Consider the following 14995-nt stretch of genomic DNA (forward strand, 5'->3'; position numbering starts at 1 on the left):
CTAATTAAGATCTCTTTGTGCCTGCTCACATTCCACTAGTGTTGGCACAGAACTTCAGCTTCCTTCTGTCATTTAACCTAAGGCCTTCAGTCAGGGCTCACTCGTCCCCGACCCGGCAGCCGCGTTATCTTGGAAGCTGCTCTCCCGGGCAGTTCGATTCCCAGCGCATCCCGGGAACGTGTGTAATCGGCCTCTGGGCTCTCTAGGCTGCAGGCGGCCCGGCTCCCTCCGCCTCCATCCTCCCCTAGTTCGCGCTCCCCTCCCCCTCTCCCCGGAACCCGCGCTCCGCTTCGGGCTCCTGGGCTTCCTTCCCCCCTCCTTTTCCCGAGCTCTGCCGCTCCCGGAGGGCGGGGCATGCAGTTATCCAGGTTGCGGGGCGGGCGGGCGGGCAGGAGGCGGCGGCCCGGGCCTCGGAATGGAGTAGCCGCGGCCAGGCGTCAGAAGCGGAGACCGGAGCGTGGTATCCAGATTGCTGGGCTGGCTGGCGCGGCCCGGCGCTCTGCATGGCGGCCGGCAGGGCTCAGGCCGCCCGGCGGTGCCGAGCGGGTTAGGCAGGTTCCGGGGCCTTCGCACCCCCCTTCGCCTCCCCGCCCCCCTGTGTTGTCGCCTCTCCCTCTCGCTGCTTCACTTCACGGGGCGAACATGGCGCACAGCTGTCGGTGGCGCTTCCCCGCCCGACCCGGGACCACCGGGGGCGGCGGTGGCGGGGGGCGCCGGGGCCTAGGGGGCGCCCCGCGGCAACGCGTCCCGGCCCTGCTGCTTCCCCCCGGGCCCCCGGTCAGCGGCGGCGGCCCCGGGGCGCCCCCCTCCCCCCCGGCTGTGGCGGCCGCGGCGGCGGCGGGAAGCAGCGGGGCTGGGGTTCCAGGGGTAGCGGCCCCCGCCTCAGCAGCCTCTTCGTCGTCCGCCTCGTCTTCGTCTTCGTCATCGTCCTCAGCCTCCTCTGGGCCGGCCCTGCTCCGGGTGGGCCCGGGCTTCGACGCGGCGCTGCAGGTCTCGGCCGCCATCGGCACCAACCTGCGCCGGTTCCGGGCGGTGTTTGGGGAGAGCGGCGGGGGAGGCGGCAGCGGAGAGGTAAGGGGGCGAGGAACCCCCAGGTCCGGGGTCTCGACCCTCTGCGGAGCTCCCTCCCCTCCCCCATCCGGGAATGTGGAACATCCCAATTCTGGGACCATCCTAGGGTGTCTGACCCGGGGCAAATGGCCCTCCCATCTTGGGACCCCCACACATGGGTTCAGACCCCCAGGCGCCCCCACCCCGGGATTTGGACCCATCTGGCTGAGGGCGTTTACCGCGCCCCCCGCCCCCCCCGACCCTTGCCCAAATCCCTTGGCACCGACCCCTTGCCGGGGTTTCCCATCCCGGGACTGAACCCCTCCTCCCTTTCACAGATTACCTCATCCGAGCAAGATTCCTCCCTCCCTCCCTCCCTCCTAGAGACCTGATCCCGCCACATCCCCGCCTCCCTCTCTGGGCAGATGTTTTACTCTTGGGGCAGTTTTCCTCTTGGGCATCTTTCGGGTGACGGCCTCGTCCAGGGCCACGTTCTTCTACCCTTGGGGACCGACGTCCCTTCCAGCACCTTGCTTTCGAAGACCTGATGAACCCTTGCCCCATCCTCGGGCCAGGTCCATACACTACCAGCCACTCCCCCCTTCCTTCACCTCCCCCTTCCCCCCACCCCCATCCCCCACCCCAAGCTGATAGATGCTTCTTCATCCCGCCCTATCCCACCATGAAAAATCTACTTTCCTTGCCTTCTTTTACCTCCGTTCCCTCTGAAATAACGGTGATCTCACACAGCAGCAGTCTATTTCCCCCATCTTACAGAGCTACAGAGTTTCTAGCTTATTGGTGGCAGGGAATTCTACCTTCATTCCACCCTTTCCCTCCTTTAGTATGAAGAATTAGTGGCATCTTTAAGGGGAAAATAGTCCACTGTTCCCTAGGCTCAGAGAAGATCAGCTTTCCATCATTCCCCCTGGAGAGGAGGCAGGCTTTCCCTCCAGCTCTGGGGAAGGGGCCCCTGTAAGGGGAGGTGTTTGTGGGGGGACTTGGGCAGCATCCTCCCAGGGGAAGCAGCTGCTCTCCTACCCCACCCACTGTGCGGGACAGTCTCCAACCCTAGCTCCCCTCCCGCCCTTCTTTTCTCCGTCATTTCATTATTGATCCACCTTTTCCTAGGCCAATCCTGGCTGGGGCTTGGAAGGGTTGGGAGAAGCAGGGTTGGGATAAGGAGAGTAGATAAGGGACAGTTTTACTTTAGTGTGTGGTGATGGTTGCTTTAGGTTGGGAGAAAGGGGCGGTTATGGAGCAAAGTTCTTCCTTAGAAGGGGGAGTTAGGGTTATCTCTCTGATTCTTAAGAGCTTTGCCCCTTCCCCATTAGTACAGGGGCGAGAATAGAGGTGTTTTGATAAACATTATTCAGCCCCCTTCAGCAAAAAGGAAAGTTGCACTGGGAAGGGAAGTTGAGTTCAGGTTCAGCCAGTCGCGTTGCGCATTTGTTTTCCATTGGGTGCAGAAGGGGGAGTTTGAATTGTGAGGGGAGGGGGAAAGAAGAGGATAGGGATGCTAGGAGGAGGAAGAGCAGCTGCTAGGGGCTGAAGCGAAGGGGGGTAGGGGGTTGCTGGGGTTGCTGCTCTGGAGTGTTCTTGATTGAAACAGAAAGGGAAAGATAACCAGGCATTTCCTGCGTGCTTTGCCGTTGGTGCACACAAAATATCCTGGGCAAACCCCTTGTCCCCTATTGTGCCCGGCACCCCGTTAGATATACTCAGAGATCCTGGGAAGATGGGGAGGGAGGAGATTCCAGGGACCCTGGCCCCTCCTTTCAAGGAGCTGGCATTTTTTAGTTGTTAGTCTTCCTGCCTCCTTTTTTAAACCCTTTCTAAGGCAGCTTGATCAGGAGGCTGACAACAACCCGCCTTCTGACAGAGCAAGGAGGACATGATGGGGGCGTGTTCCTTGCTATGTAGCTAGCTGCAGCGCGTCCCTTTTCCCTGCCTCTCTCTGCTCTATCTCCACCTCCTTTTCCCAGCCTTCAGAAGGCAGCTGCAGTCAGCAGGGTTGCTTGAGACTATTTATTGGTTGCTGTAGATTATTATTTTTTTTTGAAAGGCCAATTCTGTATTTTTTAAGCTAACAACACAGATCCCATGTAGTTGGAGAACCAAAGGCCTCATACATGACAAAAAGACTGAACCGTTCAGGTTACTTGCATGGAGTTGGTGCTTAAATGTGAGTTGATTTTGCTTTTTTAAAAGATACAGCAGCAAAAAAAAAAAAAAAAAAAAAAAAATTTTCATTTACCTGCTTATTTTCAAAATTGAGACTTGTCTGGTTATATGTAGAATTTTAGCCCCATGTATATTTGAGTATAATAAGAAAGTCTCTATTGGGAGCAGTTAGTCTATTTTAAGAGGACCCTGAGAAGCATTTTCTTCTTGTTTAGCATGCTTATTATGTATTTTGTATTGAAGGACCAAGTGTTCACATTTCAAATGTTGTTATCACATATTCAAAAGCAAAGTTTTATGTTGATAGTTTTCAATCATAGCTTTTTAAGAGACTGGTGAGAAAGAGAGCCACCTGGATTCAGGGACCTAATGTCTGGGCACCAGAATATTTTATCTGTTGGTCTTTGACACATCATCTTTAAAGTTTTAATCAGGTGCTAACATTTTCTTTGTCACTGGCATTATTTTGCTTAGCAGTAGTATGTAATGAAGCCTGTCACGGAATTGCAGTTATTTCAAATCAGGTCATATTATTGTTTTTTTTTCCTTTAAAAATTTTGCCTGAACAGTAGTTGGTACTTCATTTTGAGAAGAGCTGTTGACTCCTTACATTAAACTTAATTATTTTTTTCTAAATTGGACTTGAATGGGCTGTTGTTCCATTGTTAAGCTTTTTATGTGGTAGCTTGAAACAGTCTAGTATGGGTTGATGGTATGCATGGGTTAGTGCTAACCCATAATATAATTTAGTATTAAACTATAGTATATCCTTTGACCTGGTAGTTTTCAGTGTAGAAGCCAAGCATTTTGTTACAGGGTCTTACAATCAATGATAATGTTCCATATGGGAGGTTTAAGGTTCCCCTGGGCTGGCTGACTTACAGAATTCTGAAGATTGTTTCTCAGAATTCACTCACAGCTCTTATCAAGTCTTGCCTGGATTTATGAAGAAAAGGTTTGTGACCCAGAATGTTTTTAGCCTTTTTCAATTCCGGTTTGCTTTAAATGAATAATGACTATAACTTGTTCATTAAAAAAAAAAAGTAAGTTAATACTTAATAGAACCTAGTAAGTTAAGGTGGTTGGAAGGTGACAGAACTTCCAGATCACTTCCCTGTTTCAACTCCTTTTAGCTGTAGGAGATTTGTCCTTCACCACCATATGTTCCTGACTTCCCTCATATTGAGTATCTCTCTGGGCAACAACATGTAAGAGTTCTTCATGACCAAATTCTTTCAGAATGGGATTATTTTTAAAAACATATAGATTTTGCTGGTCTCCTATTTTGGCTTTCTGTATGACAATTAGAAAGTGGAATTAAAGTTTTATTTTATTGAGCACTGTAAGAAATCAGAAGTCTGCTTTTTTGCCTTTCCTCTCTCTGCATAGTGTAAGTGCCTCACTTTCCTGAAGATTGCCTCAGGTAGTGTTAATGCTGCTGTACTTTGCCATCTAAATAAACATAATATAGTATCTTCTCTGTCGACTAGAATTTGGGCTCTTTTAATATAAACCCCATAACTGGTTTATCAGCAACTAGTCTTTATTAATTTTATAATTCAGTTACCTTATCAGCTCGAAAAATTTCTACTGTTAAAAGCAAAATTTCTACCTTAATCATAAAACGTGGCAGATTTTAATTAGATATAAATTGCAACTGAATTACAGCATTGGTATGTATTTGTTTTCATTTGAAAAGACAGTTTAGTTGAGATGGACTAAGGTAGGCTCTTGGGTTGCGCTTAGATGATGGTCCTGTAGTTGGAGAGACCGTGATTTAAAAAATTTTTTTTTGTCCACTGGGCATACGTGCCAAGAGTGGGAGTTGCTCCTTCTTTGCCTTTATAGCTGATCCTGAGCTTGGCAGAAGGAATATGAAGCAGAGAACACAGTGGACTAGAAGAATCCTTGGAGTGGAAGTCCGTGGACATGGACTCGTCTCGCACTCATCTCACTGATCAGTTATGGGACCTTAGGCAGTCCACTTTTAACCTTAAATTTCTGATCTGTAAAATGAAAAGATTGTTAAATATTAGCTTATGAATTCTTTTCTGCTCCAGTATTCTGATTCCTTTCTGTTATGTTAATTTTTTGGTCAGGTCAGAACTTCTTATTCTGAGTTTATTTAAAGAGTCAGAATCATGGAGCCTCTTTGGTAACTTTTAATATCAGATTATACATTGGCCCATTTAACTGGCATTATTATTGGGAAGGGAAATTTCACCTTGGTGAGAAAGTTTTCATTGTATGGACAAAATATAAGGACTTAACTGTATGGAAAAAGTTCTTTGCCGAAGTCGGTCAGTTTCAATTATAAGAAAAATGAAGATCAAATTTTAAATATAACTCATTATCTGGTGTTTAGAGTCCCTCTTGTTTGGCTGACTTTGTTTTCATGTTTTCAGTGTTGTGGATTCCTGACTGTCCAAAAGGGAAGTTATTTTCAGTCTAGGTGGTGTATTCCTCTAGATGTGTGAACTTTTAAATGAAAAGAAAAATTCAGTACACTATTTATAAATCCAAAGTGATGGTACCTATGTTGCAGGGAGTAGTTGTTAATATCCTCTGAAATGTAGTACTTCAGTTTGTACTGAGCATCAGCAATGCAGTCTTTAGAACTTCATCTCTCACTAAAAACCACGTGACATGTGCCTTTCTTCACCTTCCATTTAATTATCCTAAGGCACATGCTCCTGTAGGAAATCATCATTCACAAAATAGTGATTCATCTTCTGATTGGAAGTTGAGAAGAGAAAATACTCCCGTCCTGACTCAGTTTCCATCTCTTTGCTCACTTTGATGCTGTCCTTCTGTAGAGCCACTGTGCAGACTCAATACCCGTTGCTTGCCTTGCCCTGTGGCTAGGGGTGGTGGCAGTAGTGTTTTGCTTAGTCTGAGGCATCACATACTGCAGCGCCTCTCTCTTTTGGAAATTCACTGTATTTCAATGATAGGTCTCCTAATTAAGATCTCTTTGTGCCTGCTCACATTCCACTAGTGTTGGCACAGAACTTCAGCTTCCTTCTGTCATTTAACCTAAGGCCTTCAGTCAGGCCATGTGAATATCTTGTCTCTTTCCATTCTTCCTCTGCCAAGGTGGAGGGCACCAGTGGCAAAGACCTTTGAGAGAGGAGGGGAAGCTTTGTGACTATCACTGCTTTCAGAGGAATTTATTCTAGGATTGCTGGATGGTAACTTTTGGATGCATGTTATTTTCAGGTATTAAGAAAAGTTAAATTACTAATGAGTCTGACATGAGGTACCTGCATTTTAATCAGATTCTTAACCCTGTAGGCACTAGTAGGGAAGAGGAAGCTAAAGAGTAGCTCATTGTTAAAAAGTTTTTGGGTCTTATCTAGATTGGCTTAAAGCTTGATAAATAAAACCTTATATAGAGTAAATCACAGACTTGTGACCTTTGTGGACTGGTAGGTTATGAAGACAGTGGAATTATTGATTGCTCCTAAATTGTATCAGATTTGAAAACAGACAATGAAAGTTAACTATGAGATTTGATTAACTTTTTGAGTACAAAGGAGTTCAGGAGGCTCTAGAAATTATTGAGTTAATTAAGAATACTCTTGTAGGCTCCAGTATTTCTTGGGAAGTTCAGGAATTGGCTAGGCTTCTAGAGTAGTTTCAGAATAAGGTAAAATATTTTTTCTGGAAAATGTAGTTTCCCTTTAGTTTCTATTATATTTGTGCCCAAAATGTAGCATATCCTTTAATGGATCTGTATGTGGCATGCTAGAGGAAATGCAGCCTTTATTAAGAAAAAAGAATCTTAAATTCTTCACCTGGACCCAGATGGTTTCATTGATCACATCAATATGAGGCAGGCAGACAAAAGACTACTTTTTTTTGTTTGTTATTGTCATTTCACTGGTTGTGAAGAAGGCCTGAAAGAAGGAAGTATAGGATCTTTATGGCATGCATTAAATAAAGCTGGAGGCCTGCACTCTTTTACCTTGAGTGGGTGGTTTTATGGCCTAATTCTCTAATTGCTGGCATTTATGACAGTGTGGATGCTACTGGCCCTGTGGCTAAGGTGGATTATGTTGGGAATAGGGAGAGAAAAGGGGTCCTTTGTTAGTCTTTTCATTTACTCCCTCAATAAAGGCCCTGAGAAAGCCCCAAGGAAAAACACTGACACTTGGACTGAGGGAATGACATCTCATAAAATGATTCTTTATGTTTTTAAAAAGGATGAGCTGCTTTTCTTGATGGATCCAAGGAAATCCATACCACCACTGTTAAATATTTCAATGAGCTTTGTACCTTGTCAGGTTACACACCAGGGGAAGCCAACCATGTGGCTGTAGCCTCTGCCAGACATTTGCTTTTAAAGACTAAGATATTTTGAAAGAAGAATTTTGTTGTGTGATTTGTAGTTGTTTTGGATGACATAAGTCCCCTTGTAGGATTAGTACAAAATTTGTTAGAGGCCATACTTGGTTTAACTTCTTAGTGGTTGAATATACTACCCCAATGAGTTTTAACAGTTAAAGATATAAATGTAATAGTTAGTTAGCAGTTTTCTGTGCTGTGGATGAAAATTCCCCTTTCTTTGAAATGAATAGTTGTTTCTCTATTTGACAAGTAGACTGAAGGGATTTCCCCAGATTTCTTACCTTTAATTATTGCCACAGCAGTGCCTTATGTGGTACCAAGGGGTAGAATCTATTCCACTGGCATTTATTTCTGACATTGGAGTTTCTTCCATATATTTTGTCTGTTTTCTTGCATTTCTGATTTTGAGTTTGGTTAGAATATTTGGGTGTAGATTTTTTTGAAGTCTTTCAGTAGTAAGAGCTATGAACATTTCTATTATTCAAGCTGTTTTACAGATATTCAACCCTTATGAGCCATTCTTTGCTGAAGCATTGTTGCTTCTCATTTTACAGTGTCAAAGTAATTGTGGCTTTCTATCTTGAACTAGGAGAGTAATACTACTTATGAGGAAGGTTTTTGGAGAAAATTTTTCTTTAAGCTCTCCTTCGTACTCAGTTCTGAAAATTGGGGAGAAGTTAATCAAGTATCTATAATAAATATCTACACTGAGAGGAATAAATATCTATACATGCCTATATTCAACTTCTGTCCATCCATGAGTATTAATTAATTTTTAGATCAAACACAAGCATACAGCACTGCCCTTAAATTATTGCCTTTAGTTATAAGCAGTGAAACCATGTGGATAACATCTCTTTAAGCTTAGTTAAAGAGGAAATCCTTTTGTAATCTCTCCAGCTAGGATTTTTTATTTATGCATATATAAATACAAAGGAGAGGGAGAATGTCATTATCTAATCCGTAATAGTATGAGATAGTATAGCATAGTAATTAAGATCTATTAAGACTGCCTGTGTTCAAATCTTACTCTGCCATTTATTAGCTGAATGACCTTGGAAAAATTGGACCTCTCCATGCTTTAGTTTCTTCATTTGTAAATTACCAGTAATCATGCTGCAAAAGATTATTGTGAAGCTTAATTGAAATTATGCATGCAAAGTACTTAGCACTTTGCTTGGTACTTAGGAATCCCTAATCATTAGGATTCAGAGATAGAAATTATAATTATAATTAAAATTATAATGCTATAATTTTTTTTCACCAAGATAACTGGTTTTCATTATTTGAGGTATATGTGTATATGTATATACCTATTTGAGTGCTATAATTTTGACTTTAGAATGTTCTTGATTTTGATCTGGGTGTCAGGTTCATTAGTAAGCTAGAACCAAATTGAAGGCCAGTCATGCATCTTGGTAATAGTAGGTACTGTTAGTGTCCAGCTAGAATGTAATTAGAGATAAGGCAAAAAGGAAGGAGAAAGAACAAAGCAATAAATAAGGCAGGATACCAAGAAATACAGTGCCTCTGTGAGTTGCCTAATTGTCAGGCTAAGACAGCTATATTGGAGTTACTACTCTTGGTGTCTAACTAGTGTTCCTTATCTTTTTATGTGTGTGAATGAATACTTGGCGATCCCCTACAACAACTCTGAGGTTCTTCAGGGTTTTCGACCCCCAGGTTCAGATATTAATATAGTCTGTCTATACTTGGTAACTAATTGACGTTTTGTTCTCAAGTTTCGGCTTTGGGAGAGTTAAGTGTTGGTCTGCAGAGATCAATGCAATTAACAGTTTAATTATAGAAGAAATGCTAAGTTGTAGGTTCCAGTTTCTGAGAGTTGGAACTTAACTTGATAAATAAAAATAACCAGAAGTAGAATAGTTTAAAACAGATTAAGGTTTAAGAATAACTAGTAGAGGGTAGTATGCTTAACAAGGAAAATAGAGTTCTGCTTTCTCTCTTAAATATAAGGTTTGCTAAAGTACCTAACACACCATGTTTTGCAGATGAAGAAACTGAAGCACAGACAAGTTAAATAGTTTTCCTTGTTGTATTGCTAGTTAAGTAGGTGAGCAAGAGTTCAAATCCAAACTTATATTTATTCGAAAGCTCATTCATCCTCTCTGTACTGTGCTGTCTTCAACTCCTTTTTCTTCCCATGCCATCCAATAAATTTCTGAAGCTTGTCCATGATATTTTTATAGTGTTTCTTTAATCTGTCCCTGCTTTTCTGTTTTTACTGTCCTACTTTAAGTTTCCATTATCTTTGCATGGATTATTACCATAATCTCTTAACTGGTCTCTCTGCCTTCCTTTTCACTGTATAGTGTTGCCAGGATTTTCTTAAATACACATCTATCACTTTACTCTTAAAACCCTTTGATTCTCACTGACTATAGGACTCAAAATTCTCAGCACTTTGTAATCTCGCTGGCCTACATTTCTACATTTTGAACATTATTTCTTGAACGCACATTCTCAGCTTATATGTTTCCACACTGAATGACCAGTCTATTAGATGTTCTCCGCAGTCTGTTTGTGCCTGCCTTTATACCTTTACTAATGCCTCTTTTTTGCCTTAAAGTGTTTCCTGTCTTGCCCTGCCTCTGGATTACTCATCTTTCATGGCTCAGCTCAGATCCCCACTCTTCTATGAAGCTTTTACAGATACCACTAGTTGAAACTCAACTTCTTTCTTATTATCTTATTGTACTTTATACCTACACTTAAAGCATTTACTCCAGGATACTTTACGTTGTAAATGCTTTTTATTGTGTCTGTCTTTCCCCCATTAGATTATGATTTCCTGAATACATGGACCTTTCTAAGTCATTTATGTATTATATCGTTTACAGTGGTGACTTTCCATATAGAAGGTTATCAGTGAATATTGAATTGAAAATTTGGTATTTATATAACTTTTAGGAATACCTTGAAAGGACATATTGCATAAGCTATTAACGTTCAAGACTTGAATAATTTTGAGTAATTTTTAAGAAGTAGTAAATTAAGTATCACAGGAAAGTCTAAGAGGGCATTTTGTAAAAGTACTGATTGGGGTTTTAAAAGTGATGTATCCTGATGGGATGACATCATCTTTTGTATAGGTAATACTAACACTGATTCTCCCCTTACTTGAGTGTTGTTTCCATTTCTAGGTTCCTCAACTTAAAAGGGATGAGGAGACCTTGGAGACGATTCTGAGGAGACTCAAAGGATGATTATATGATTGGAAGTCAGTCCTATGAGGAAAGGTTGGGAGAATGAAAGGTTGAGAGGCAGCTTAATAACTTCAAAAAACATGAATGGATCCATTATTAGGAATGGTAACCAGCTGTTTTACAGCTCCACGGATACTAGAATAAAAGAAATAGTTTTAAACTGAAGCAAAGGGTAGGCATGTAAAGAACTTGTTGCTAATCATGGTTGTCATTATAGTGATGGTAAAATGGTTACCAAAATAATATTATGATTGTCTCTGGAGATGAATTTTAAGTGCAGTCCTGTGTATATACGTATAAAATGACCTCTCAAGCTACCTTCTCATTCTGTGAATCAATAAGTATATTTTTACTCAGATCCTAGAGGATACGGATCATGTTTTATATTTTTTAATATTCCCCAAGGGATCCTAGGGCCTCATTGGCTCCCTAGGAAGTGTTTGATTTGAATTCTCAATTTATGGCAATAATTAACTTTCAGTAGTAAACTCCAGAGAAATGTCTTTGTGAAATGATTTTATAGTTGTTTTATAGGAGAATAAAAATTTAGTAGATAGAGCTAAGAGAGAAATCTTAAACATCAAGAGAAACCAGGGAAAACAGGAGGTGTGGTCTCAATATTGGAAACAGGTATTTGTAGCTTTTATGTCCATTTTTAGTTGTGGTTTAAAGAGATACTCTTCAGAATATTGCTTGTTATGGTTACCACTACTTGTGGATGTATTATTAACAAGCGCTTTGTAAATCCTTTTCAATCTAAAGTAAGTTGGCTTCATGTGAATGAGGATTACAAAGGCCTCTGACCCTTGGCTTTTGAGGCTGTGTGGAGGGCTTGCATCACTCAGAATGAAACCTTTTAGATAGGTTGGGTTGCAGAAAGCATTTCCTGTATAGTCAGAATGAAAACTGTGAATTGGGATTATTCATATAGATTACCAAAAGTCTGAGCAGATTGATATTAATACTGCTCGTTTTCCTACTAGCTCTTAATGCTAAAACCTTGATTGGGTTAGTGAAGCTTTAGGACTTGAATTTAGTACTGGAATTGTGTATAAATTCCTTCTTTTAGGTGAATTGATACTTAGTTTATTTAAGATTATTTACATATAGCGAATATTTTCTAAGTTTTATATAGTAAATGCTATCTACTCTTACCCAATCTCATCAAATGACGGGAGTTCAAAGGTGAAGCTGGATTATTGCAGGGATTCTGCAAGTGGGAGCAAAGTGATGGGTAGTTTGATTCCCTAATTGTAAACTTGGGTGTCATTTGAGAAACTCTAGAAATTGGAAATATAAGACAGTCATACTTTTATAACTTTTAATTGCTAGTCATACAGATATAAGTTCAGAAAGCAAGAGATTATAGAAGCAAAGACTAATTCTCATGTTTCTTTATTTTACTTGTGAAACTAGTGTTGGAGTAATAAAAAAATACCAGGGACTTTTTTTTTTTAATAAGTTAATGCAACATAATGTAGGCTTCTCAGAATGTGATGGCAAACTTCCAAATGTGATTTGGTAACCAGAAGAGAGTTTATTGGTTTTTCAAGATATTAACATAAAACTTCTCAACTCATATATTGAATATCAATTCCTAAAAAATACTAGGGCAAAATTGTGTTGGCTGACTAGGCAGCTTTTTTTTTTTTTTTTTTTTTTTTTTGCCAAAGAAAATCTTCACTTTCACTTTGTCATTTAACTTAACCATTGCTCCTTCAGATAACTGACTATGGAGAGATAACCCTGTTTACCTGTAGAGAGAAGGACGTTGTGAATTCCTCAGTATTACTTTTGTTGCTATTGGTCTTTCAACAGCCCATCTTCCCAGAAGGAAAGATGCAACCTGAGTTTTGCACCAAGATAAGAACAACAAGCTGGAAGAAAAAAATTGAAATATATAATAGAAACTTGTAGTTGAATGAGCGTATAGCGCAAACTGAAGTTAACTACTTAAAGTTGACATCTGGGGAACCAAAACCTCTTAAATAAAAAGCACCATCTCTGAAAACAATGTTGTTGTTTGTTTAATTTTTCCATCCTATTCAAGAGAAGAATAAACCCTGTGATTGTGATGATTAACTTATTTTCTACAGTATACCTATTAAAGGGGCTTATTTCTTCTGCAGCAAGTAGGTAAAACAGTTTAGGCTTGGAACGTAGGAGTCTAGAAATATACCTTTTTTGATATTTTGTTGTTTTTTAAGATCCAGCAAAGTAATTTGGGGCATTGCCAAAAATCTGTATAGCTTACTATCTGAAATAGTAAGTTTATTTTGCTGTTTTTTTTTTTTTTTTTTTTTTTTTAAGACAGGCGACTACTTTATGGCTACCTCTTTCTGAAGCAGGATGGGTGGAGTTCACCTGTCTCATGTGTTTAGCTGTTTTGAACATCTTTGCTGCTTGTTCTTGTTGACATGGAGTGAGGATGAGGAGGTACTACTTTCTCTGATTACAAAGTGGGTAGCATTTGTGTTTCTTAGGTGACAGGTGCTTGGAAGAATTGAATTAAATATTTGAAAACTGATTTCATTCTTGTGTGGGTGAAAATTTTACTAACTATTGTTATTGAAGAACAGTGTATTGTCTTTGCATTGTTTAATCCTCGATGACTTTTGGGGTTAACATTTCTCAATATCAGGCAGAGATTATATTTAAAAGTTTAAAACTCTTCCTATCTGTTTTGCATTCAAACAACCAGTGTTCTCTTTGATGCATTGATAACAGAGAATTTGTTGTTGACTCTGCCCCTGCCAATCTGTTGGTATGAGACTGTGATGTTAGTTTAATAACTGCATACTTTCTCAGATTTCAGAAACCATCTTGGCTTAAGAAGTTTGTCTCTTGATGTCTGCATATTTGACTGTGCTTAAGTATATTATACTTTTCCATTCTTAGAGATTCAACAGTGTTACTGTTATATTCCACTTTTTGTAAATGATTTACAGGTATCACTATATTTTCTTCTGTTACAGTGAAAAAGTGCTTGCAAAGAGGCTCATCTTCCCCCTGAATATAGCACTCTACAAAGTAAGAAATGTAGAGAGATTGTAAAATCTAATTCATTTTTCAGAGAACATCTTTTATGTACCAGGCATATGACCAAGGGCTGGGGCATTGGCATTGGACAAGTCCTTTCCCTCATGGAACTTACTATTTAATTTTTTTTTCCTGAGCTCAGATTAAAATATAGCATGAATATTAGTATTAAAATTGCAATACTTTTTTGGAAATTGGTAATTTGAAGGTTGAAGCTCTTAAAGCTAATACAATTAACACAATTCTTTGGAGCATTTCAAGTATTCTTTACTGATTTACTGATTCTTCAGAGATGGTAACACCAAGTGTAATATATGAATTAAGGTATTTTTTTAACATTTTCAAAGTGTTTAATAGCCTTTTTTCTTCCTGTTACTGGGGAACTTAAGTACCACTGTATCTTCTGCTGCCTGCTACAATCGAAGTACAACTTTCCATTTGTACTCTGGATTCCATCCTTCTCTACTCAGGGTTGTTCCTGCAGTTGTCCTCTCGGCAGTTTCTCTTTCAACCGGATTGGTCTCATCAACATAAAAAATGGTCTTAATATAGCCTTTAAAAAAACCCTTGACCCCCATGTCCTTTTAAGCTACTAATTCTCTACTCCCTTTCACAACAAAACTCCTTGAAAGTGCTATCTGTCCTCTTATCCTGCCCTCAACCACTGCAATTGAGCTTTTATCCCTGTGACTACTGAAATGTCAAAGCCCTCAAGGACCTCTCTCTTGCCAGATTAATACATAATTTTCAGTCATCCTGTTAAACCTTTGGGCAGCATTTGACCCAGCTGACCACTTCCTTCTTGAAACACTCTTATTGCATTCTGTAACACTATATTCAACCGGCTTTTTTCTTAACTCATTGGTTATTCATTTTCAGTATTCTGTATGACTTCCCTCCTCTGCTTAACTTTCTTGAATGTTAGAGTAACCTAGGAAACTACCTTTGGTTACCTCTCTATCTACACACTCTTCCTGGATGATTTCATCTGTATGTCGAGGACTACTAAATCTTTGTCTCTAACCCTGACTACTTCTTGGAGTCTCAGACTTGTATAAACAACTGCCTATTTGACATTTCCATTTGGATAATAAAAATAATGAGTGGTTAGCATTTATTGAGTGTTTGTGGGCCAGGCAGTATTC

At 40.6% G+C, this 14995-nt stretch overlaps 1 protein-coding gene across 10 annotated transcripts in view; it reads left to right on the forward strand.

The window, feature by feature from the left end:
• Positions 1 to 578: 578 nt before the first annotated feature.
• The window catches only part of KMT2A (lysine methyltransferase 2A), a 74560-nt gene continuing 60143 nt past the window's right edge, over positions 579 to 14995 (forward strand). For 2 of the 10 annotated variants that reach the window (XM_011386397.2, XM_011386398.2), the window contains exons 1-2: positions 580 to 1071; positions 3137 to 3235. In XM_011386397.2, the coding sequence (XP_011384699.1) occupies positions 643 to 1071; positions 3137 to 3235 (528 nt within the window). In that variant the 5' untranslated portion in view covers positions 580 to 642. Of the gene's footprint in view, positions 1072 to 3136; positions 3236 to 13145; positions 13271 to 13786; positions 13842 to 14995 lie in introns of those variants that run through there. The other 8 variants (XM_011386401.2, XM_011386402.2, XM_011386399.2 and 5 more) reach the window with 6 other exon arrangements.

The sequence above is a fragment of the Pteropus vampyrus genome, unplaced genomic scaffold (genome assembly GCF_000151845.1).
Source record: "Pteropus vampyrus isolate Shadow unplaced genomic scaffold, Pvam_2.0 Scaffold1395, whole genome shotgun sequence".
In the NCBI taxonomy this organism is placed as follows: domain Eukaryota; kingdom Metazoa; phylum Chordata; class Mammalia; order Chiroptera; family Pteropodidae; genus Pteropus; species Pteropus vampyrus.